Source organism: Chaetura pelagica, unplaced genomic scaffold (assembly GCF_000747805.2).
Source record: "Chaetura pelagica isolate M959 unplaced genomic scaffold, ChaPel_1.0 scaffold138, whole genome shotgun sequence".
Lineage (NCBI taxonomy): Eukaryota > Metazoa > Chordata > Aves > Apodiformes > Apodidae > Chaetura > Chaetura pelagica.
Window position 1 is genome coordinate 3534329 of NW_009954215.1, and position 23618 is coordinate 3557946.

General features: G+C 38.4%; 1 protein-coding gene across 1 annotated transcript; it reads left to right on the forward strand.

The window, feature by feature from the left end:
- Positions 1–21629, forward strand: LOC104393793 (chromosome unknown open reading frame, human C16orf52). The gene is made up of 4 exons (XM_010003314.1): positions 1–108; positions 2292–2361; positions 14451–14663; positions 21445–21629. Exons 1-4 carry the CDS (start codon positions 1–3, stop codon positions 21627–21629), a joined length of 576 nt encoding a protein of 191 aa, XP_010001616.1.
- Positions 21630–23618: the final 1989 nt, after the last annotated feature.

The window sequence follows — 23618 nt, forward strand, 5'->3', positions numbered from 1 at the left end:
ATGACTGCTGAAGAGCAGCCTCCAAAGCCATCTGGACATCAGAGTGTTACAGTTATGTTCTGGAACATAAGTTCTAGGAAAACACTTCCTTTTGGCAGATGCTCCCAGGTGTGTGAGAAAGCTGGTTCTCTGTGATACTTTGCTGATCTGGACTAGGAGGGGATGAGGTCCTGCTGTAAGATGTAGGCACTGCTAACAATACTTGCATTTGGAGATGTTGCCAGTGCCTCAAAAACAATACAAAACCCCAGTAAGAGCTAGTGAGGACTGGCAAAGAGTCTAAATCCCATATCGTATGAACACTCTAAGAAGAAAAACTCCATTGATAGGTGTGCCTGGACTGGGACTGTCAGTGCCATCTTTAAAATTACCATTTCCATCTCACTTCATGACTGTAGATGTCTTTTAAGTGGATGTAAAAATCTGACAAAGCAGCATGTTTGAATTGTGCTTTGATTCTGTAATTGACCAGGCCTTAAGGCACAAGAAAAATTAATAGTAAGGCATTGTTGTAATGAATTAATTTTGTGCTTGCTCAACCACTCAGCATTTAAACATATGGAACTATTTTATGTGTAGGAGGAGTCTCTTGAAAGAGAGCTGTGTCAGCCCGGTTACTTGAGCCTGCCAGAGCAAAGATGAGAGAACTGATTGTTTTTGTCCATAGAGGAACATCTACTTTCTAACAAGTACAAATTAATACTGCTTCTGTTAGGTGGATGTTTTCTTTTTAGCATGTGAAGCTACAAAATTATTAGTTTGCCTCCCACCAAATCCTGTTAAATTCCTCATTCTCTTAATTGGTGTTAAAGAATTAGGTAAGTAATACCTGATACAGAACTAGGAGCCAGTAGCTTGTATTTCCAGTCCAGCATCTGGCACAACTGACTGTGAATGCTGGAAAGTTATTATGGTACTACCTCAGTTTCTTCCTCCATAAAACAGAGGTGGCATCTTTATTAAAGAAACTTCTGTGAGTACAAGCAGCAAAGCTTTAATTTTATTTTTTAGCTTTTGTTTTCTATCGCAGTTTTACTTTATTAAATGGAGGGGAAAACATATAAGAACAACAGGTATTTTCTTTGTCTTTTCTGATCGTAGGTGTTTTTGCTGAGATACTTGAGTTTCAGGTTTTTGGAATATTTTTTTCTTTATTTACATCACAGCAATGTGTATAGTTACTATAGGACTAAATTATATTTGGTGTGTGTAGATACAGATTTGTTTTCTGTCTATCTTATGCTTTACTCAGGAAGTTTGTATTTGTAAATCTGCTTTATAGGCAGTACCAACTGTGGGAAAAGTATCTTCTTGAGACTTCAGCTTTGTGGCTTCAGGAATTATCTGCATTTCACTAATAGTGATGATTTTTTAAATCAACTTCGAGCCGGTTTTAGGTGTGTGTGTTACATTTCTTGCCAGAATATGACACTGAGATTAACACAAGAATAACTGAAATATGTGAATCTTAAAAGCAAAGATCAATAGAATGTACCACAAAACAAAGATTTTAAACTGTCTGAAATAAAAAAGAAGGAATTGTGTTAATGATTGAGACTTATTATAAACATTTGTATCATTTAGTTTCCAGCCAGAGCTTACATGTGAGCAGCATTATGTTTGTACTTTTTGTACATTTGTACTTTTGCCAAAGCAAAGATCAGTAGGTCAAAATTTTAAGCTTGACCTACTTTTTGTATAGGTAGCTCACAACAGCTCAACCTTTTCCCACTTATTTTTGTGTTAGTCTTGAAACAAAGTAGAGAGAACCAACTTCTCTTGTCTGCTGCAGTACAGTTGCAGTGGGTAGGAATTTCACTTTATGCAGTAGTTCTCCACCTGGTTCTTGAATCCTTTTCCAGCGATGGTTGGTAACTGTGTATTTCAGAAGAAGGCAGCTAGAGTGGTTCATGGATGAGGAGGAATATTTACTGTTGAAGAGGCAAAATGATGTTTGTATTATGGTGGAACAATTATAATATGGAGTCTGTTTTTTATTTTTTACACAAAGTAATATGGGAAATCTGTTTTTATTTTTTACACAAAGTAATATGGGAAAACTATAAATTATTATAAGTTTAAAGTTTATGCAATTTAAATGTAGCAATAACATTCTTATTACATAATTATAAGTCATTATTGTAATTCACAGTGCCTACAAATTTAGTAATGGACAGTCTTTTTTTGTAAATTGAGGGCTACATGCAGGAAGAAAGTTCTATGACAATTCTGCAGCAATCCCCTTACGTGTCCTCCAGCTGCTTTGCTCAATCTCATTTTTCTTCCCCAAGCCTCTGACTGATGGAGATATACACAGATCTGAAAAACTGGAGATATGGTCAAGAAGAGGATCTATGCAGGGTATGTGTCTATTTTAAGGAGAGAAAACAAACTAGAGCATTTGACTGCTAAAGCACTTAGAATCCTATGGAATTAGGCCAATGTGTGTGAAATGATCAGACATATGTAATATCCTTCCTCTGAGTGAAGCTCTTGGCTTCCTATTATATCATACTTGATTTCCTATTTTATATATTATCTTATATGTGTTTTTTGATATTTGCAAATAGAGTTGATTACAAGATTTTGGTCTTTCTTGCGTACCTCAGGGAACTTAGTCTGGTTGTGATGGTTTGTCTGCAGGATGAGCTAATCAAGTATGAAACATTGGCTGCTAGGACTTAGAGGTTCAAAATTCCACAGAGTGTGTCAAGTCTAGTTCCTCTTTTTGAGCAAAACATACTTGGTCTGTTATCTCTGGGTCCTTGGGATGAACTAAAATGCCCTCTTGTGAGGGTACCAAAAGCCCCCCAGGGAGCTACTGCAGTATCAAGAGCCAGCATTTCCTATCCACCCAGTCTGGTGTGATAAGCAAGAGTTGGCTGCTACCCAGGAGCCTCATGATAGCTGCCCTTCTGTGCCATAAATTACCAAGCACTTTGGCATTATTAAGGATGACAGTCTCTCAAGGTGTAATGATTAATAGCCCCCTTAAATGTTTAAATATTTGTCCAGTTGAAGACAGTTCACTTTAGGCCTTGAACTTGACCATGAGAAATTCTTTGTCTAGTTGCTTGGACACTGCATTAGTAGGGCTGAGCTGTCTCTGAGCTTGGTATGTCCAAGAATTTGGTAATCAAATGACTGTTCAGCCAGCTTCCCAATTTACAGTGTTGCAGTTCTGACTCCTGGGTTTCCTGTTCTCTTGCTCGCCAGTCATTGCCCAGGTTCTTCTTCCTTTGTTTCCACTTCTTGCTGTGACTGCTTCCAGCTAGGGGCAGCAATGTAATTTAGCTGTATTTAAGGAGTAGGTATGGGATCAGAGTAAGAGAAAACCAGAAAACTTATTGTTCAGTGTGCCTCAGAACTGCTTTGTGTTAATGATGTAGTTCTCCACTGTAGAAACTAAGGTGGGAGGAAGCCTTTCACTTTGTTCTTTAAAGCCATACTTAGTTCAATTTAAAAACTATGCAACAAGATTTTACAGGAAACCTGAAAAGTTTGAATGGCCCAGAACTTCTAATGTGGTCTCATAAAGTCACTCAGCAATTACAAGAAGCACCCTGAAGCTTAATACATGAAAAATGATGAAATAAAGAGAGTAAAGGCTAGAGGTAGTAATTGCTGTTTTACAAACAGAAGTCTGTTGACTTAGGTCCAATGTAATCTGAAGTAAGTGCTCTCCATAAGTATATGTTCAGTAAGATGAAGTTCATGATAAAGACAGAGCACTTCTTGTCTGTTTATATTGAATATAAAATCAGAGAGAATTCTTTTTCAGAATGTCAGTATAACAACTGTATAAATATATGTTGACAGATAATGCTCTTTGGAGCACTGTATAACCTCTGGTTGTTTTCTAGGAATCATCCCACTTGTTCTGAAAGGACTGAGCCCTGCTGTTAAGATAAAGTCATATTTTGTGTCAGTAAAGTGCTAGTTTAACTGTTCAGGAGTGGTCTGTCTTCTCATATTCTAGCAAAAAAATAGTCTCCAGACTCTTACAGTTTATTTTTGTAGATGCCTCTTTGTGATAAGGGAGAAAGTGTTATCAGTGCCCAGACAGCACCTGTAAATTGCTTAAATAATTCAGGCTTAAACTATGCAGGTTTCTAAACCAAGGAATTGCTCTAGCAAAAGGGATAAGAAAATACAACTTCAGGATAAATCCTGAATATGCTCCCTGCCTTCCTGTTCTTTGATTTTCATGTTTTTGTTGTGATGGAAACAACAAGTAAATTTGAGAATTTTTACTGCAAAACAAGGCTTGTTGTTTTTAGGGTTTTTTTCCAGTTTGCCTGAAAAATTAAAGCTACCTTTTATAGTTGGGGGGCTTTAAACATTAATCAGTCAGGAAACTATGTGCCAGCTGTCCTTGAGGAAAGATTGGATGTAGTTAAGCTATATGTCAGTCTGTTTTTCAGCACATGAAGCATTACTTGTAGAGAATAAATTCTTTGGCCCTGTACCTAATCTCTATTCAAGTGCAGTTTAACCTGTATTGCCAGTTGTTATAAGCATGTCATACATACACAGACTTGGCAACAGTTAAAAAGTGTTTTTAGGAATAAAAACTATGATAAGATTTTATTCTACTTGAAATATTACTCTAGTTGCAATGAAATATATTGTGGAACATGTAGGTTACCATTCTTCAATGGACAAAGGTGCCTTATGGAATAAAGCAAGTCTTGTAGGCAGAGATGGTATCATTTGCATCCCGAGTTAGTAGAATGGGGGAAACTCTTGTGTCCAAGGAAATGAGCTTGCAAGTTCAGAAATCTTTCCAGTAATTCTAGTTGTTCTAATAAAAGGTATCACTTCTACTTGCAAACTTCCCTTTTTCTATCCTTATTGCCGTAAATACAATCCTGCCAGCAGTTATGTGATTTAAATAAATTGCCATCAAATTGTCAGTACATTTTATTTGGGTTTTTTGGATATTTTCTTCATTTAGCAAGGTCTGCTGAACTTCCTGGCAATCTGGGCCAAAAACTTCCTCTCAGCAGTGCATTAGGAGCAAGCTAGGCTCAGCTGTAAGAAAGGACATAAGGTGTATTTAGGCTGAGTGTATGAGGGCAGACACTTAAATTTTACAAATATGTTTCTAACCATATAAATTCAAAAAGCACTTCAACAGTTCTCTTTTCACCTTACACCACTAGGTGACTCATAAGGCCATGGAAGAGCCAGATCAATGGGTGTCCTTGGAGCATGTCTGACAGAAGCTGACATCAATGCAAAGCAGAACAGTTATGGCTGGCAGAGGAAGATGATCCTTATTCCTCCTGAATTTCATTTGAGAAAATGCACGAGCAATCTTGAATGCAGGGCCAGAACCTGCATTTTCTTCCTACACTTGAATGCCCCTGTCACTAGTCCAAGAAATTGCTTAGACTGTTACCAGACAATCTGACAGATACTTTCTCTTAATGAATAAAGAGAGAGAACACAATAGGATACTTCACTTGGTGTGGTTGTGTGTTTTGTTATATCTGTGTTGGTCTGCTTGGACATCTACTAAGTTTGAAACTGAACTAGCTTGGTGAAATGGTAATTTTAGGTACTCAGGACTTAAAAATTGAGAGCTCTGAAGTCCAGTTATTGCCAGTCTGTGAACAGACCACCCAATAAGACACCTGTGTGGAAAGTGATCCACTAAACTGTGAAGATCTGGAATTTCTGTGTTCTTGTTGGTTGAGTTGTGTTCCTACCAGGTGGCAAACTCTGGTGCTACCATTACCAGCCTGGCCACCTCGTGTTGCTGGCTCCTGAAGATGATGGCCAGCCTTGAAGAGCCTGCACGTCAACTGTGTGTTTGTGAAGGGATTAGCTGATTACTTCTGAGAAGGCTGGGTTGGGCTGTGTGGTGTGTTGGATGGAGAGGTATCATTTTATAGCTCTGTCTGAAGCCGAATACAACTCTGTTAAAAAGAACACAAGCTCATCAGATGTTAAATGGCAGAACAGCTGTAGGTATCGTAGCTTCTGGCTTTCAGCTGAACATATGACATAAAACCGGTGTTGCTGACTAGAAAAATCACTTGCAAATATTGACACTGCCTTTGATCTTTCTTTTTTTAGGCAGTGAATTTTGTCAACTTTGAGTAGCTCTGTTTAGGTTGGGGGAAAAAGGGAAATAACGATGGATTTTTTTTGGTTTTTAAGCTGAACAAAAGATTAAGGGTTGTGCTTTGTTTTGGTTTTTTAAAGTCTTTTTTTATTTTTTCAGGCCCTTGCCGCTTCAGAAACTGTAAAGATTCTAGTCACTGACAATACTATCCTATTATGAAAATACTCATAGTGTCAGAAAATAACCAGAAGGATGCAACTTTTTAGAGATCCTGTTTACCAGCACTTAATTGATGCTGTCTTCTGAAGTAGGAAAAAATACCTTCAGCGTGGGTAGATTTTTTTGGCTCCCATACATAAGAACACACAGAGCCTTTGTTATGTCCTCAGGAGGGCTGCTCCTGTGTTGTTGCTTGAGGATAGCTCCTTCAGGGCATAGTGGTCCATCTCTTTTTAAAAAAAACAACCAGAAAAACCCCCAACACAGCAACAAAAAAAGGCAAAACAAGACCGAAACATTAAAAAACCCCAATACACAAGCAGCATGGCATTGAAATTGTATGCTGGAATTCAGAAATAAACTTGCTTTTTATTGGTCCAAATGTCTGCAATTTAAACATTTATTACAAATTGTATATTGTGATTGTCATCTGTAGTAATAAATTTTCTAATATGTGTAAATCATAAGATTATTTTCCAGTAAATGGCCCAGGATTTTTTTATTTTTTTTTTTCCCTCCTTGGGGTGGGAGGAGGGAGGGAGAAGACTGGTTTTTGTGGAGAGGGGGTTCAGTTTGAAATAGGCATGACCCAAACATTGAATTGAAAACTTTTGAGATAACTGAGGCGCCACATGGTCTTCAGCAGCAAGGCAGAGTTTTCTGCTAATATACCACAACTCTTACCATTGAGTTTAGACTTAAAAAATGAGAATTCTCTTGTTTAAAAGCCAGTAAGCTTTGGAGTTCTACAGAATGCCAAAAATGATACGTAAAAAATTAAATTATCTGGACATGAGATTGTTAAGCAGAATTCTTTTGGTAGGTTCCTGATAGCTGACATTAGCAGGGTTTGAAGCTAGGGATGTTACCTCAGCTCTTACTGTCAATATGAGTATTTTTAATAGAGTAACTTAGTTCCTGAAACAGGGAAATATCCTGTACATCTCTAGAGCAAGGAGGGTGGTGCATTTCAAAGTTGGTTTGAAAGGGAGGGAGTGTTCTGATTTTAAAGAAGGGGATCAATGGGTAGAAGAGAAATAGCAGCTTATATAATAATATGTTCTATCTTGCAATATTGACTTGAATTGCCTTTAGAGGATGCATTCTAGATATAACAAGGACTTTGCAAGTAAATCTAGGTCTTTATGAAAACTGATTGTTTAACACTGTATAAATACTTCTTAGGTGTTTGTTTCATACCAGTGAATACCCACTGGGCATATGAATTGATCTTGCATCTGCTCTGCTTCCAAATGAGAAACTCCAAAGATTTCCTTCCAGGGTTAGAATGCATATTAGTCTATTTGATAGATAAATCAGAATGAATGCCAAAACCATAAGATCTGGCATACAAAGGACAGGAAAGATAATTCATAATCCCTTTGTTTTGAAGTTCTCTCTGTTCTGTGCTTTTGCAGTTAATCCTCTCTTATTCTTTTAAGCCTTTCTCTAGATCATCCTTTTACATTGATAAATCTTATTTTAGGAGCTCTGAACTTGGTTGCCTGTTAATCTTACTAAATGAACAGCATGCTGGAGCATACACAGTAAAAGAATCAATCTGTCATGCCACATCCTGAATACTGTACTTGCATGGTAACCTCAAAGTTGTTTTAGCAGCATAAGTGCTAAAGACATCTATTCAAGCTACCCCCAGCCTTTACGAAATAAGTAATTATTTATGTAAGAACAGTAATGGATACAGTATTCTCCAATTTGATTAGAAACTGGCAGTTGATCCTATATTTTGATCCTTTTATATGCACATGATACTTATTTATGTTTAAACCAGTTCCTGTATTATTCTACAACAATGACCTAAGCAAAAAAAGTGGAGGAAAGGGTGTTTGCTTGCTTCTAGTCACTTAGCTGCAGTTAATGATGGGTATGTGCTATTTTACAAAAGTATATTACATTATCTGAGGCTACATTTTAAAGCAGCTTTAATGGGTCAATGGCTAAAAATTTAGATGAGGACTAGCTATATTTCCTTTTACAAGGCCGTAGTTCTGAACAGTTGTAGATAAAAAAATTCTATGAGCTACCCCTGTGGGTGTCATTCAGTGGGGCCTTATGTACAGAGACCCTGCAATTCTGTTTAGCTATTACAGCATGGATCATGCCTTTTAGAATCAAGAGGTCTTTCCCAGCGTTGTTAATCCTTTTTTTCCTCCCTGTTTTTGAAGTGCTTTGCAAACCAGCAGGGTACTGTCTTTTTCATCTTCACACTAGAGGTGGTGCATAACCTGCAAAAGCAGAGCTTTTCCCCTAACCTTCTGCATTGCTTACTCTAAGCACGACTAATCTCCTCATAAGAGAGGGTACAGAGCCTGATTTCTGAATGGACTTTTACACTCAGATAAGTGGAACTAACTATATACACCCTGGAGTACCTCCCAGGCTATGGTAGGGAAGGTTCAGCAGTGTTCAGGAAAGGCAGAAGGGAGAGTACTCAGTTTCTGAGGAACTAATACCTGGAATATAGAATAACAGACGTTTCCCCCAAAACAAAATACATATATATAAACCTAAAAAAAGTAATTATCTCTCCCCTCTTTGTATCGTAACATCTCTGAAAGTGTCCACTGCAGGAAAATAAATTCCATATGTAAGGCTGGGAAACATCCCATTTAACAAGTTCTTTCGATGACTTTGAAACATACTCTTCTTGGAAATACCTCCTCCTTGTTTGCTGTTACAGGCAGTTGCATTGGAACTATTCTTGCTGTGCTCTGTTGCTATTGCCTCTCAGGAATTCCTTGGCTCTGCTTTGCTCACTTTGAAAGCTGTCTTCTGACAGAGGGGCTTGGTTGCAGGCAAGGAGCAGCAGTCATGTTAAAGACAATGTGGCCGAAGTCAACTTGATGGTTATCCTCAACATTGTAGAGAGCGTTAGTCTGCCATGAACAAGTCACTGCTTTCTGGTTAGACCTTTAGAGTTTCCATTTGGATTGGGTAGCAAGCTACAGTTGCTCACTAGGCAGCTGCAGGCTGTTCCTCCTCTTAGATGAACCTAGACTTTTTTCAAGTTTATTAATTGGGTAGAACTTAGAAACTTTCCAAGAACATCTTAATTTCCTCCTGTCCTTGTCTGTGTGCCAATAAAAGTTACAGGGAATGGCTTAACTGAGCTGTCCTTATTTATGTATGTCATCTTCTGGCATGTGACTGTTACCTAACAAGCAGCAGTGAATGTTTTAGTGTGTTCAAATAGCATCTCTCCATGTACTGTGCTTATTCCTAAAACATAAAACTTATCAGTGTCCTTGCCACATGGGCAGTGCTCTAAGATTTACGTCACCAGCGTCTTGTTAGGCATCCTGTAAACCGTGCTCTTCGTTTAGTAAAGTTGGTTTAACTTGTCCGGCAGTAAACCAGAGAAAAGTATCTTATCTGTGCAGAAATTGTCTGGCAGCTACAAGTGGGGTTTCTAGCAGGCCCATGGCATCTCATTAGGAGAGGGAGGGATGGAGGGTGAGCTGGCTGGGAGCAGTTGGATGTTTTACCCTCCTCCTATTACAGGTATATTGGCTCATATATTTAACATTAGCAATAAGCATTTTGCTAAGGATGTGGTTGATACATGGAAGGTAAAAGTGAAAAAGCTGTTTTCAAGGAATATAAAGGGTTGGGGATACATTTAAAGCCAAGGAATATAATTTCTTTAAAATTATGGCAACGAGTAAGGACATTTTCAAGTGGGGACTGTAAGGGAGGAGAGAGAAGGAGCAGGTACCCCATGCTGTATGAGCAAGAGCAGTTCTGAGGGCTTGTGCTTTGTATGTTCATGTGACAGCATAGCTGTTGAGCTCTGTGACCTTCTAACGTTTGAGTCCCACCTTGTTCACTGCACTCTGCTTTTTCCATATTAATTGCTTCTTATGCTATGCTAGGTTCTTTCTGGCAGTGGCATCTCTCCTGTCTCCATCTGGCACGCTCAGTCCCTTGTGTTCTGGCAGCCAAATACCAGCTGAGCAGTGAACATCTGAATAGCTGTTGTTATGCTGCTGCTTTCCAACCATGGTATTGCTGTGCCACTTTTAATAATTCAGAAGTGATGGAGAGGAGGGGGAGTGGAAGGGCTGCAGCAATCTTTGTGTCTCTCTGTAGCATGTGATTCCTCCTTGGTGGCTCTGTAGTTACCACGGAAACGGGAGAGAGATGGCACAGCGCCAGCGGGGCTGGAGTGGGACTTGTGGGTCGGGTCTGTGGCAGCCACACATCTGTCCAACGGGAAAAACTAGGGCCTGCTTTTCTGTGGTTTGGTGCCTTTTTCCCCTCAATGGTTTCATGAAACTTAATTGTTAAACATGTGATGCTCTCAAATTTTGGTGTCTTTGTAAAAGAGTCTTTTTATTAGCGATTCTAGTGAAAATACACAGTGTCAGAAAAGGACTATTGCTGGTAGTCTGGAAGAGCTGAGTGAGGTAGTGTGGGAATATGATAATGAAATCTTTCACTGGTATAAACTGCAGTCCTGGTTATAGTCAAACTGTCACTGCTGGAAGGTTATTTAATGTGTTTTAAATGCACTGGCCCTTTGGGAAATAGATTTACAGGAGAAGACCAAGGATCACTTCACTGACATATGCTCAGTGCAGCATCCTCTGTTTTCATCAAGGCTGAATGTAATTCTTAATAATTAGAAAGGTATATCCTAATCACCTCTCACACTTGCTGTACAGACCTGCATAATGCCAGTCTTGGAAGCTACAGAGGAGAAGCACAGGAGGGGAACAGGGCAGCCCTCTGCAGGTTACAGCTCCTGAGGGTTGTGCAGTGCTGGCGTTGGAGGTGGAGGATGGGCAGCTGTGGTTACCCCCCATAACATGTTCTAGGGCTGTATCCATCTTGAAGCTGCCTTATCTACTAGCATTAGCTGTGCTCTTTGTTTTATACCTGTGTCAGGTGCTTAGATTTTCAGCAATTATGCAGTAATTGTTCTGAGGGAGCAACTGAAAACCTCTTTTACTTAGGGATCAGACTGGAACATGGTAACTGGCTTGAGATAGACTGTTGGACTATTCTCTAGCTGCAGGCAAGAGGAGAATGTTTGTTTTCAATATCTCTGTCCCTCCTTTCAGGGATAGACTAGATAAGGTTAAACAAGATTTTCTGTTGTTGGCAGCTGCCTGGCAACTGTTTGCTTGATTGCTTTAGAACAGGACAAAGCCAATAAAATACCATGTAAACCCACTGTTCTTTTGAATTTCATGGCAATAATACTCTTTTTCCACACCAGAGACTTCTTTTGAAGTCTGCATTCAGCAGTGTCTCACTCAATGTTGCTGAAAGCTTATTCAAGCTTTGCTCTCATATCAGATTCCACTATTGCACTTTGTTATTTAAATAGTACCTTGGGGGAGAATTATTTATTTTTTTTAAATTGCTGCTGTTATTACCAGTGATTTATGCAGGGTTGGCTTGGGTCAACCAGACCCACTCCCTGGTGCTTATTCTCCCTAGCTGTCTCCTTTCAGTCCAAGGTGTTCTCCAGCAGGAGATTTATCACTATGGGAGCAAGCTATCCGGGTTAATGTCCTTCTGCCCAGTTTATGTACACAAGTGAGGTATTCCTGTACAGTGAACTTAAACTTGAACTTCAACTAACTTTGTGTGCACATAATGAGTTTGTTTCTCCCAGTTACCTTTGTAGAACCTTTAGAAATAGTTCACAAACCTTCTCTTGCCCTCCCTTTCCCTTCCTTAGATATTGCAGACTCAAGGTTCAAAACCTTGAAATTTGTAATTTGCAATTGAGAAACTTTTTAATTTTCAGTTGTGAGTTTGGTGGGAGTGTTTTTGAGAAAATCAGCCTTTAGAGGAATAGATAATGACAGCAAAAATATTGCATTGAAAACAGCAATTCAAGATAGAGTTATCTTTTATTTCCTCTAGATACGGCACTTCTGGGCTTAGTTTTTGTCCACTCTGAATCTGACATGTTAAATGCACTCTTGTTAATTGAAGAATGTCTTCAATATAAACTGCAAATTCCATCTGAAAGATGAGTTAGTTGTCTCTTTCTAATACATGCTCATCTCTAAAAACTGTTCTTCAGTTTCAGCAAACACAAAAAATTGAATGGAGTCTAGCACAGTTGTTCTTACCACTGTTGCTTTTGCCAAAGTTAAAAATACAATAAATTATTGCCACAGAATTCAGGAGAGGTCTCTGAATTCAGAAAACATCTCTGGAGTGTGTGATGTCATTTTTATGAAGTAATTCTTTAGATCAGAATTGCAGTTTAGAATTGCTGTTAAATCTTAGTCTTCCAGAGTGATATGGATTATTTTCATGTTCTGTGATAGTGCAGTGAATAGCATCTTTGTCCTCAAACTACAGAAAACTACACAGTGTTTTGTATGAGGTTCTGGGTTGTGTGTGTGTTTCAGGGAGCTTGACTTTTAAGGACACATGCACATCTCCTCTCTGCCCCTACAGCTGATGTAAAATGAAATAATTGCAGGCTCTGAAAAAGCTACTGAGGAACAGTTCATGTGAAGCTATGTACTGTGCAGGTATGTGAGCTGTGCAAATTGCACTTGTAATTCTGGCTCTGTTTTATGTCATCCTGGTGCACAGAGACAGTGATTGCTGTACACCTGGAATAAAAAAATGCCAGTTTTGTTTCATAACTGACACATTTTAAAAGGATTTTACTTCAACTTTTAGCTGTAAATTAATCTCTGAAGCTTTCAGTTGATGAATAGGTAATTAAAAGATGTATTTGAATAGGGCTAAAATTTTGTAGTCTAAACAAAGGTTACAGGGATGCTTCAATAGAATGAATCCAGTAGTGGTTTTGCTCTTTGTCTCTCTCATCCTCTAGGAGTGTATCAGATGTGTTACATCTAATAAAACATGATATTCTGCCTCCCTAATGCAATTATTCAAAGCTCAGAAGCTGAATCTGCTGGTACTTATTGCTGAGCTGTAAGCAGAGAGGATCTGAACACTTGCAGAAACTAAACTGGCTCCAGGGTGCCAGGAGGTGCATGCTCGGATTGGTTACCCTTTTGACTATTGACTTACTACTTTTCATCATTTTTTTTCAAAAAGAAGCCAAAAAATATGATAGTTGTTTCTCCCTTCAAAAGATACGCTAAACCTGAGCTTCCAAATCTTACTGTATTTATTTCAAAGTTGCCCTCTTTTTGTTTTAAACAGGTCAACTATAACAATATTTGCTTAGAAGAATTTGTAGAGGAAGATGTTGACTCTAACATCTGTTGGGTTTTGCTTCTAATTTAGATAAAGGACATATATGATTATTTAGGAAAACTGTTCAGAAGAAAGGAGAAAATAGAGAAATATGGGACTTGATGCTTAAGAGACACTGGAAAAAATGGATTTCAATCTTGCATGTCAATTTGGCGTTAAAATTTTCCAAATAAAGAGAACTTCACTATCAAAGCTTACTAAAAGCTTCTTAGAGTCTCAAGACCACTAAATTAGATTTTAAATCAGATTATTTTTTTTTAGCAGCAAATACCTCATTTTGATTAAAACTTCATGGCTCCTGTACCAGTCTTGTTCCAAAGGACAATTTTGATAGATTTGGTGTAGGTATCCCAGCTTGTGTCTGAGCAGTCTTTTCCATAGAGGGACTCTTCAAGAGTTATTTTCAATAAGAGTTTGGGGTATTTTTAAGTGTTCTTAAAATTGTGGTATGAATTAAATGCACTTTCAGCTGCAAGACCTTGAGGATTAAAGCTGTATGTACAGATGAAGGAAAAAGGCTTTAGACAATTAAAGGTATTTTAGGGTGCTGCAGCACATTTTGTTAGATGATAAAAGTAATACATCTTGCACAGATGAAGGAATGCTTCACTGTACAGCTGAGCTACCACCTTAGCTGGTATTGGCAGGCTTTAGAGAAGTGCTTTATCCTTTCATTAGACCTTGGTTGCCAGTCAAGAACCAGATACAGCTTGCAACCATCTCACTTCAACTTGTGCCAGTGTATGAGGAAAGAATATGAAGACAGATGTTTAAAGCATGCCCCCCATATCCTCTGTGTTTCAAGGGCTTTATATTAAGGTTCATCCAAGGAAGAATCCCTTACTTTTGGACAGTTCTGAGCTTTGTTTAGCAACTGAGCGCCCCTCAGAGAGGATCTTGAAAGTTTACTTGCCTCTCTGCTATGTATTTTCAGGTGCTCTCACAGTTGGCCTTGTGCGACAGTGTCAAACCATCCATGGACGTGACAGGACCTGTATTCCTCCACGGCTGCCTCCTGAGTGGGTCACTACGTTATTTTTCATCATTATGGGAATCATTTCACTAACTGTCACATGTGGTTTGCTGGTGGCTTCCCACTGGCGAAGAGAAGCTACTAAATATGCCCGCTGGATAGCTTTCACTGGAAGTAAGTGGCCTCAACTACACAGTTGACCTGTACACAGGGTAAACTGGTGGAGTCTAAAATAACACTGCAGTTTTGTCAAGGAGCAGTGCTTAGGGCTTCTACTGTGCAAAACACTACTTCTTTTTAAATACCCTGTCTGAGAGAAAAATAAAATCCTTCAAAAATCAACAGGTTGATATTTTAAGTGGCTGTAATTGAGAGGGATTAATAGTCTATGGGTCCAAGGTGAGAGAAAGGAAGCCCTGATTGCCTTTATCTTCCTTGGGCAGCACCATTAATTGACCTAAGAAAATGAGCAGCGATATAAGAGTTCAGTCCTGAATTATGTGTCTGATAGTCTTTTGTACTTCCCCACTCCTGTATATCCAGGACTTATTCCTAGCAGAATGGAATGACTGAAATTCCCTTCCCAAGGAAGAGGAGGCACCTGAGACTGGCTATAGTCTGAAATCCCTCCCTGCTTAAGGTCTCTCATCAATACCTCAGTTCAGGGCTGGTGCTTGTTCAGTCCTGCTTCATGTTCACAGGCCGTGTTTTATTCAGAATATCTGTGTCCTAACTGGCTATGCAGGAGGCCTGCCTGGTGCAGAGCATGTGCTGTGCTTCACAGCACTGAGACTTTTGCTTCCAGAGTGACCCACAGCAGTGCTTTAGCTGGAGGGAGGAGTACCAGTGTTTTTCTGCCTCCCTGGATTCTGCTCCACAAGAGCACCAATGTAGGTCCTCACACTGAGCCTGCTCTAGCAGTCCTGTGTTTCTGCACAGGGAGCTGTATCCTATAGCAACTTTGGTGCAAAAGAAAAACAGTTATAATAAGTAAGGGGAATAACTTTCAAACTTCCTTTTCTTGGTGTGTGTTACAGGCTTAGCCCAACTGTGAAATGATGCCTTAATGGTGGGGATGACAGCATGAAAAAACTCAAAACCTGAGGGCTTTTAAATTGACTTGAATTATGACATACCACTACAGGTAGTGTGAACACTAAATAGAAAATGCAAGTTTGTGGTTTACACAGGCATAAATAAGGTTTAATGGAATATCTAATATGAATGAGACTTAACCTTGTTTTGGGGGAGGGACAAATATAAAAAAGCCTCAGCTTCAACAGAGGCACTTCACTGAGGCACTTGTATAACCAAAGCCATCCTTCTGACAACTTTGATACACAGCACATTAAATTAACAGTGAAGCTCTTGTAGACAATGGAGCTATTGAAATGCTGTATCCTTTATGATTGACTTGTATTTATTTTCTGGTGAATGATTAAAATAGCAGACATGAGTATTACTGAATATTCCATCCCAACTTTTCCAGTGCCCTTTTTTATCTATGCATATTTCATGTATATCTAATGTATGCAGGGGGGGTTTAAACTCAAAATGCCATATAAAATTAGATGCTTATGGTGAGATGAAGTCAAAGCACTAGGGTAAACAGAATTTTTTGAGTACTATATATATATAAATAGTTGAAAACATAATTTATTTACTGATTTTTTTTTTCTTAATTCAGAGCTTGTGTTTTGGGCTTTACATATTTTAATGTTTGTTTTATTTAAATATCTCCAATCATCACCTCCCTGCAAGTTTAGTTTTCTACAACTGTGATGCTTAGTTACCAGATACCCTAAAGCTGTTTTTTTCTGTATATTTCTTTAGGTTTGCAACAGGTCCATTATTAGAAGTCTAAATTTAGAAGGACATTGTCTTATTTCAGCACTTGCATTCTTATTATGAGAAGTTTAATGATGAAACATTATTAATTATTAATTAATTTGTTCTTTTGGAACTTAGAATTATTCACAATTCTATTAAGCTATGATCATTGTGTTGCCAGAATTCTAAAATTCAGTAGGTTTGGTATTCATCTTCAATACGTGCAACTCTGTGGCCTTTGCATTCCTGTTAAGAATGATGATGGGAAATTTTATTGCTCAGCTCCTTTGTAAGAAAAGTCATATCAAGAAAAGTGAATGGGAGGAAGAGTTTGTTATTTAAAAAAAAGTTGGTAAGAATTACTTCTGTGGTTCCTTGGATGGTGATTAGTAATCTGTTTGTAGATTAGTAATAGGAAACATGTAGCCATGTGAAATCAACTTGGAATACCATGAAGAGGTCCTTCTTTGAAGTGCCAGGGCTGTATGATAAAAACATGTAACTATTAGAACGGGACAGGGAAAATGTCATGATTGTGTCACATCTCTCCTGCAAGCAACTTCAAGACTCAACAGCCTCATGCAGGCTGCTAGCAGATAATCTTCTCACAGCACTTTCTGAACAGACCATAGGACATGGTATCCCAGGCAGGCTGGGACTGTAAGCTCCATTCTCTTCAAATGCAAGGGGGTCTTAATCATCTAAGGGCAAAGGAATCCTCTTCTCAGGCCTTTCCTTGCAACTATGACAGCAGCAAGGAGGGCCTGGTAAGAGGTCACTCCTGCCTAGTTCTTGCTGGAATTTTTATATAAATATATAGCTTGTATTTTTTGTGGAATTTTTGCTTGTAGTCTTGTCATCTTGGATGACTCCAGATTTTTCAACTGTGCATCTATAAATATGAAATATTGCTTACAATAGTATTCTCTATCTTGTTTAGCGGAGGGACACACAGAGGACAGAATTTTGATCTGTCAGTTCAATTTCCTGTGCACACTTCTAGAAGGATACACCTGAGAGATTGTTTACTAGCACAGTGTTTGCATCCTTCCCCAGCCATTGGTGGGTTTACTGCACAGAAACTTGTCTCTCTGGCTTCTCTGCAAAACAGCCTTGTGGAGAGGAGAGATATTTCCTCCACAACATACTGAATGAGTGACAGACAAAAGTCTTCTAAAAGCAAATGCCAAAGTTTTGCTTGGCTTTCTGTAGACCAGGCATTTGCAACAATCACAGATTCCTACTGACGTGATAGGTATTGTCACTTTGGGCACAGATACTATCAAAATTGCCACTGCTGTTTTAGACCTGTTAATTGTAGTACCAATGAAAATTGGATTCCTTCTTTGTGTTCATTTGTGCGCTGCCCAGGTCTTTGTGTGCTTCGTCAATGAACAAGGCTCTGCAAACTCATAGATGTGCCTTGTGAGTTGATAGCAATCAAAGAGCTAATCAGCTGTTCTTTTGTATGGTCTTATTCACCTGTTGCTCAACTGTAAGCTAACAGCTCATTTTCCATCCCAGCTTCTATGCCATTTTATCACTAATTATGCCCAGTGACATAGTGGCATTAAGTTGGTAGCAGAACAAGTAATCTGGCATAGGCATTGTTACCCATATCCCTGAAACTGCTCTTTTTTTGCTAGCCCTGCTTCAAATTCATCTAAACCCCTTACATTTTCAGAGTGCCCATTACGCTGTCTTCTTTTGAGGACAGGACGTGGTGTGCCTGGGGTAAATCTCAAAGGCTGTGATTGCCACAGCCCTTGGAACTATTATTGCTGAGGCCACCTAGGTGCTTTTTTATGTATGTTATTACAACCGTGGCTATTGCAGGAATTGACAGAGCTCTCAGAAGATCTGTTTGCATCTTACACAGATTCAGGTCTCTTACCATCTGCTACAATTAGAAAGGGAATTATTTCTGTTTCTGCTGCCATGGAATTGGGTGCTTCTCTGAGATGTATCAAGGAGGGAGATGCTAGACAGTATTTCTGCTTTTTTTTCCCCAGCAGTTACCAGAGAGTCTGTTATTATTTTTGTCTGAGGGCTTAAATATTTATGAGTATAATGGACTTGCTTTTTGGAAGGCAAGTAAAAGTGGGGCTGGGTAATCACATTGTTAACTAACAGTAACTATGCTGCAAATATCTGTCCTTGTGGTCCCCAGTGAATCAAGTGCTGCTTAAGTTATGAAAGATTTACACCTGGTGCTGCTTTTTATGTTCTGCATCTCGTAAGAGGCAAGCAAGTACTACAGTGAGCCCTCTAAAAACTAGACCATAGCTTATTCTTTTGTTTAATACACTGTACTCTGAATTTTTTGACATTGTCTTTGGATGCTCAGAACAATTTTAAGTTAAAGAATTAAAGGAACTAGATCTTCTTTGACAGCTACCATTCAGAAGCAGTCTAGAAATTATTGTGCTTTGTTACCTATTTTTGTTAATAGAAATTGTCGTTAAGTGTCTTTTCTGCAAATGTTCATGTCTAAGAATCTGAAGTACTCTTGAGGGAGAAGGTCTTTATGGATTCCTGGAGACATAGCTGGAAGTTAACTGAGATTATACTAATAGATACAGAGAGTTAGATATGGAGAGTTAGATTTAGGCTACAGCTTGTATAAGAAATTCCTATCCTCTAGCTTATAAATCTCCTCTAAAAGAATACTCAGTAAGTTAATTGAGCACTTCGTATCTGGATTTTCTCCTTAGTTTCTGCTTTTTAAAAAAATAAATTTATCACACAGTTTTTTCCTAATGACTTCTCAAAACTTTGCCATAATTCAAGTTTTCTAATCTGACAGAGACTTTGATGAAGCCAACAGACTTTTAGTCAACAGACTAAAAATTCAGACCACACTAAGAAAAAGTGCTTGGACACCCTCTCAGCAGAACATATGCAGTTATTTGGAAAAGATGGGTGGTTATACATGTTTGAAATGTGTATGGACATCAGCATTCTGCACACTGCCTGCATATGCAGAGTTTATTTTTTCTCCTGCTGTGAACTGAGGGAGAGTTGAGGTACCTGCACCCTTCTGTTCCTGGGAAGGAACACAAGGAGACACCGGGGACATGTTCCACTCAGTGACATGATGCCGTCAGCAGGTCTTAGACCTGGAAGCACTGGTTCATGTAGGTACAACACACCTCAAAGAACAGTGGTTTAGCAGAGAGGGATAAAGATCTATTCTTCAACCATATGCATGAGGCCATCAGAACTTTTCCAGATGTGTACTTCTTAAATGTAATAAAGGAAATTTAATCTTGAAAGTGCAGGTTGCTTTCAGAATCTTAAAGCTATTTCCTGTTAAGTATGTTATTATTAAAATATAATAGAAGTTTTGTAAATAAATGGAATGCTTGAACAAACTGGATGTAATAGGAAACATGCTGAGTTACAATAATGCGACTCATCTTTAGAATGTTGCTCAAACTGTTACTAATTGTATGTTGTGTTATTCATCACACAACCACTGTTTTCTGGGCCCCTGAAGTATAGAGCTCTCCTGTACAGACCTTCTCAAGAAATATACCCAGGCTTTCTCCTCAGATGGACCAGCTATTGGTTAAGATACAATTTTAAAAAGGGGAAAAAAGTGGAAACATTCTTTAAGGATTAGGTTGTGTAGTATGGAGTTACATGGACCAATATTCATGTAAATTAAAACCTTCTAGATTGCTTAATGTTTCATGTCTAGGTACTGGTTCTTTGGATTTTGTTTTAACATATGGCCTAACGAGGTAGCACTGAGCAAGAATGTAGTAACTATGCAGCTGCCAGATGTTTTTTGTGTGTGCTCTCTTTCTTCTCCTTTAAAACTGATCCGCAGGTGCTGTTACATTAGAAGTGAGACAGACACAAGCTCCCTCCAGTGGAACGTCTTTATTTTCCTGCTCAGTGTTAGCTTACAGAAAGGCTGATCCTTCTGGGAGCTGCTCTGGACTCCCAAGTGTTGTGAAAGCTGCTTCATGTCATTTGAAAAGCAAGAAGCAGCTGATATTCTCATGTGGATCATGACTTTTTGAATTCAGATTCATTCTCATGACTAGTGTCCTCAATAGACATGAGTGTTTCTTCCTCAAAGCTGAGAGCTATGCTATGCAAATAATAAACTTTGAGCATTATGGTAAAAAGTATATGATAAAATATTTGTCTTGGATAAACATAGAGTCCAGTAAAAATTATTTTGTATGGGCATGTAACATGGTAGCTGGAAAACTGGAACATGGGTATGTAGTCAGGAAGAGCAGTAGTGAATTTACATTACAAAATACTGAGACTACTCCAGCCCAGCTTTTCCTTATTTGGAAGGACTGGAGACTTTGTCCTAGTAAGGCCAAAGGGGACAGGCAAGATCCTGAATTCGTTTTATGTGCCTTGTTTTATGTGCAGCTGCAGCACTGCTGACTTGCACAGGAGCCAGGGATCAAGGTGATGGGTATGGCTGTTGCCAGTGGTTTTTACTGTTGCTTATTTGACTTGTGGGGAAGCTCAAGTAGGGAACAGCATTTCCAGATGTAGTTCTTTTAGGTGTGAAGAGAAATGGGAGACAAGAACAGCACCTATGTCCTTTACTAACAACCCAAAAGGAGCAGTCTGTCTTAACTGAAAAACTTAGCATGATTAGCACAATCTATGTGTTTTACAAAAAAGGAACTTATGTGAAAGGATGGGAGGGGGCAACTACAGCTGGAAAAAGAAAAATCTGATAATAGAAAAGGTGTTTCTTCAATGTTGAATGTTAGTTTATCTTGACTTTGGGAGAAAATAACTATAAAATAACTGGAGAAGTAATGAACTCTGTGACTATATTTGTATGTAGTGGTAGAGGTACATCCACCAGATTTTTATTCTGTAAAGACAGGTCATGATCTAATGTGCAGGACTGAAATTATAGTAAAAATGGTGGTCTTTCAGGATCTCTTTGGAGTAGATGGAGGGATGCTTGAAAAGCAAGATAGTCTATTCAGTCATTTGAAGCAAATTAGGTACTGGAACACCTCAGCTCTTCAGTTTGGTCAGAATACTTGGCTTGCTTATCTGGACTGCTCTATGAACTACTAAATATTTTTACTTTAACAGAGCAGTGACCATTTTTTCTTTTCTCTTTTCTTTGCAGTGATTCTATTCTGTATGGCAGCCCTAATATTTCCAATAGGATTTTACATCAACGAAGTTGGAGGTCAACCATATAAATTACCCAATAACACAGTGGTTGGGTCTTCGTATGTACTGTTTGTCTTATCCATTTTCTTTACAATAGTGGGACTTCTATTTGCTGGCAAAGTTTGTTTACCTGGCTGATGAATGTCTGAACTGCAGGACTTTATTTTGGAAAAGAGCAAGACATCAGAATTGCATTCTTAGGAGGATGCCTAGATCAGACTATCAAACACTTCCTGAAAAGAGGAATGCTTTGACTTGTTCTCACTATGCACTTTGGATGAAAAAAAGGAGAGCCTTTCCCGTAACCAAATACAGACAACGTTGACTAATCTCCTGAGCATATTTAATGCAGTCAGGTCTGCACTGTGATAGGGACTTGTAAAGAATGCTTTACACTGAGAAGCATAATGCCCCATGTTACTGTACTGTTCCTGTTTTTAACGTCTAACGATTTGGAAGTCAAAGTATTTATGAACTTTGTGGTAGACCAGAGGGTTGCAGAGGAATTCAAGTGAGGCTGGCCTCACTGTTTAGGAGATTAGTATTTTACATCTTCCTTCTGATGAGCAAAGCCTTTGGCACCAATGTGGATCAATTTTGCATTACTGCACCAAGAAGCCAATAGATCAAAACATGTTCTCTAAATGTATGTAACAGCAAGAAGACATACATCCCCTCCTCCCCCATGAGCTCTAGAAAAACACTAAGGAACATTTTAGAGGGGGATTTCTTCCTTATATTTATATAAATATATATAAATATATATATATTTTGCTGATGCAGTATACAGTGTGTGTGTATGTGTGTGTGTGTATATACACATATATGTATATATATGTATATACACACAAATGGTTCCTGGAGAAGAACTCAGAACGCTTTGCTAGCAAAACACTGTGGTGTGCAAAACTAGAACTCAATAGAAAAAAGCCATTTCTCTGAAGGCCACATAGCTGAGAGTCTTCAGTTTACCTCATTCTTTGTAGCAGCCCTTGATTTTAACAGTTTTTGTAATAGGTACAAACGATTCCATGCCTTTCTAGGTGCAATTTTAAGTTAAGCTAAAATTCTTTTTATGGTAATTTATTTGTATATGAGGGTAGAAGCTGAGATCATGTCATACCTTAAAGTTAATTTTGGGAAACTGACACTATTTAAATTATTAGCAACTGTTGTATAGAAAGTCTCTTTTTCTACTGCATTGTTACATTACTTGTTCATACATGCTCAAGCACAACATTTTACCATAGCATTTCTCTAGCACATCTAAAATGCAGTATTTTAAGTAATGCAAACACAAATCTACTGCAAAGATGGATGAGCTTGTTTTCATTTTAGTATTAATTCCTCTTAAAAAAAAAAAAAAAGAGCAATATAATTGTTTAAATAATATATGCCTTGTTTACTAAAGTTGTTATTTTAAATGTGGATTTAAGGGCCACCCAAATTGGGAGTAAATATTCCTCACTAAAGGTAGTTTTATTTTTCTATACAAGGGTAAACCTTTGAATCCATAGATGTCATAACTCAGTACTCAATCTAACCTTGCAGGAAGTACAGTTCACTGTCCAAGGAAAGCTGCCTTCACTGTCTAGATTTATTTTCCAGTTAATATGTGGTTTACCTGAGATTCGTTATGAAAAACAACAAAATAAGTTTCAAGTACTGTTTCATTGAGCTTATTGGAAAGAACTGCATTGCTAAATACACGTTTTTCTGAAATGTTAGTGAAAGTATATTTTAGAATGAGGCTGTTAAAATGTAGTCATCAGTTTCCAAAGTAATCACATACCAGATAAGCTTAAGTGTTTGAAAGTAAGACAATTTGCACAATTATTTTAAACTGTGTGCCATTCAGACCCTAGTGGGTCCCTGTGCTCCTTCGCCTCTTCCCTTTCCCCCTTCCGAGGTTATTTTAACATGAAAAGGTTATTTGCTGAATTAAGTATTTTTTTCTTTTGACATTTGTGATCAAACTTGTCACTGCAATGGTGTATAAGTGACTTTGTTTTCAGTCAGCTCACTCACAGGTAGAAGGGAGTGTTTACAGGTCACTAGATTTGTCTGAAGTGTACCAATCTGGAAATACAGCCAGGCACTTACTTGGAAATAGTGGTTTAAATACTA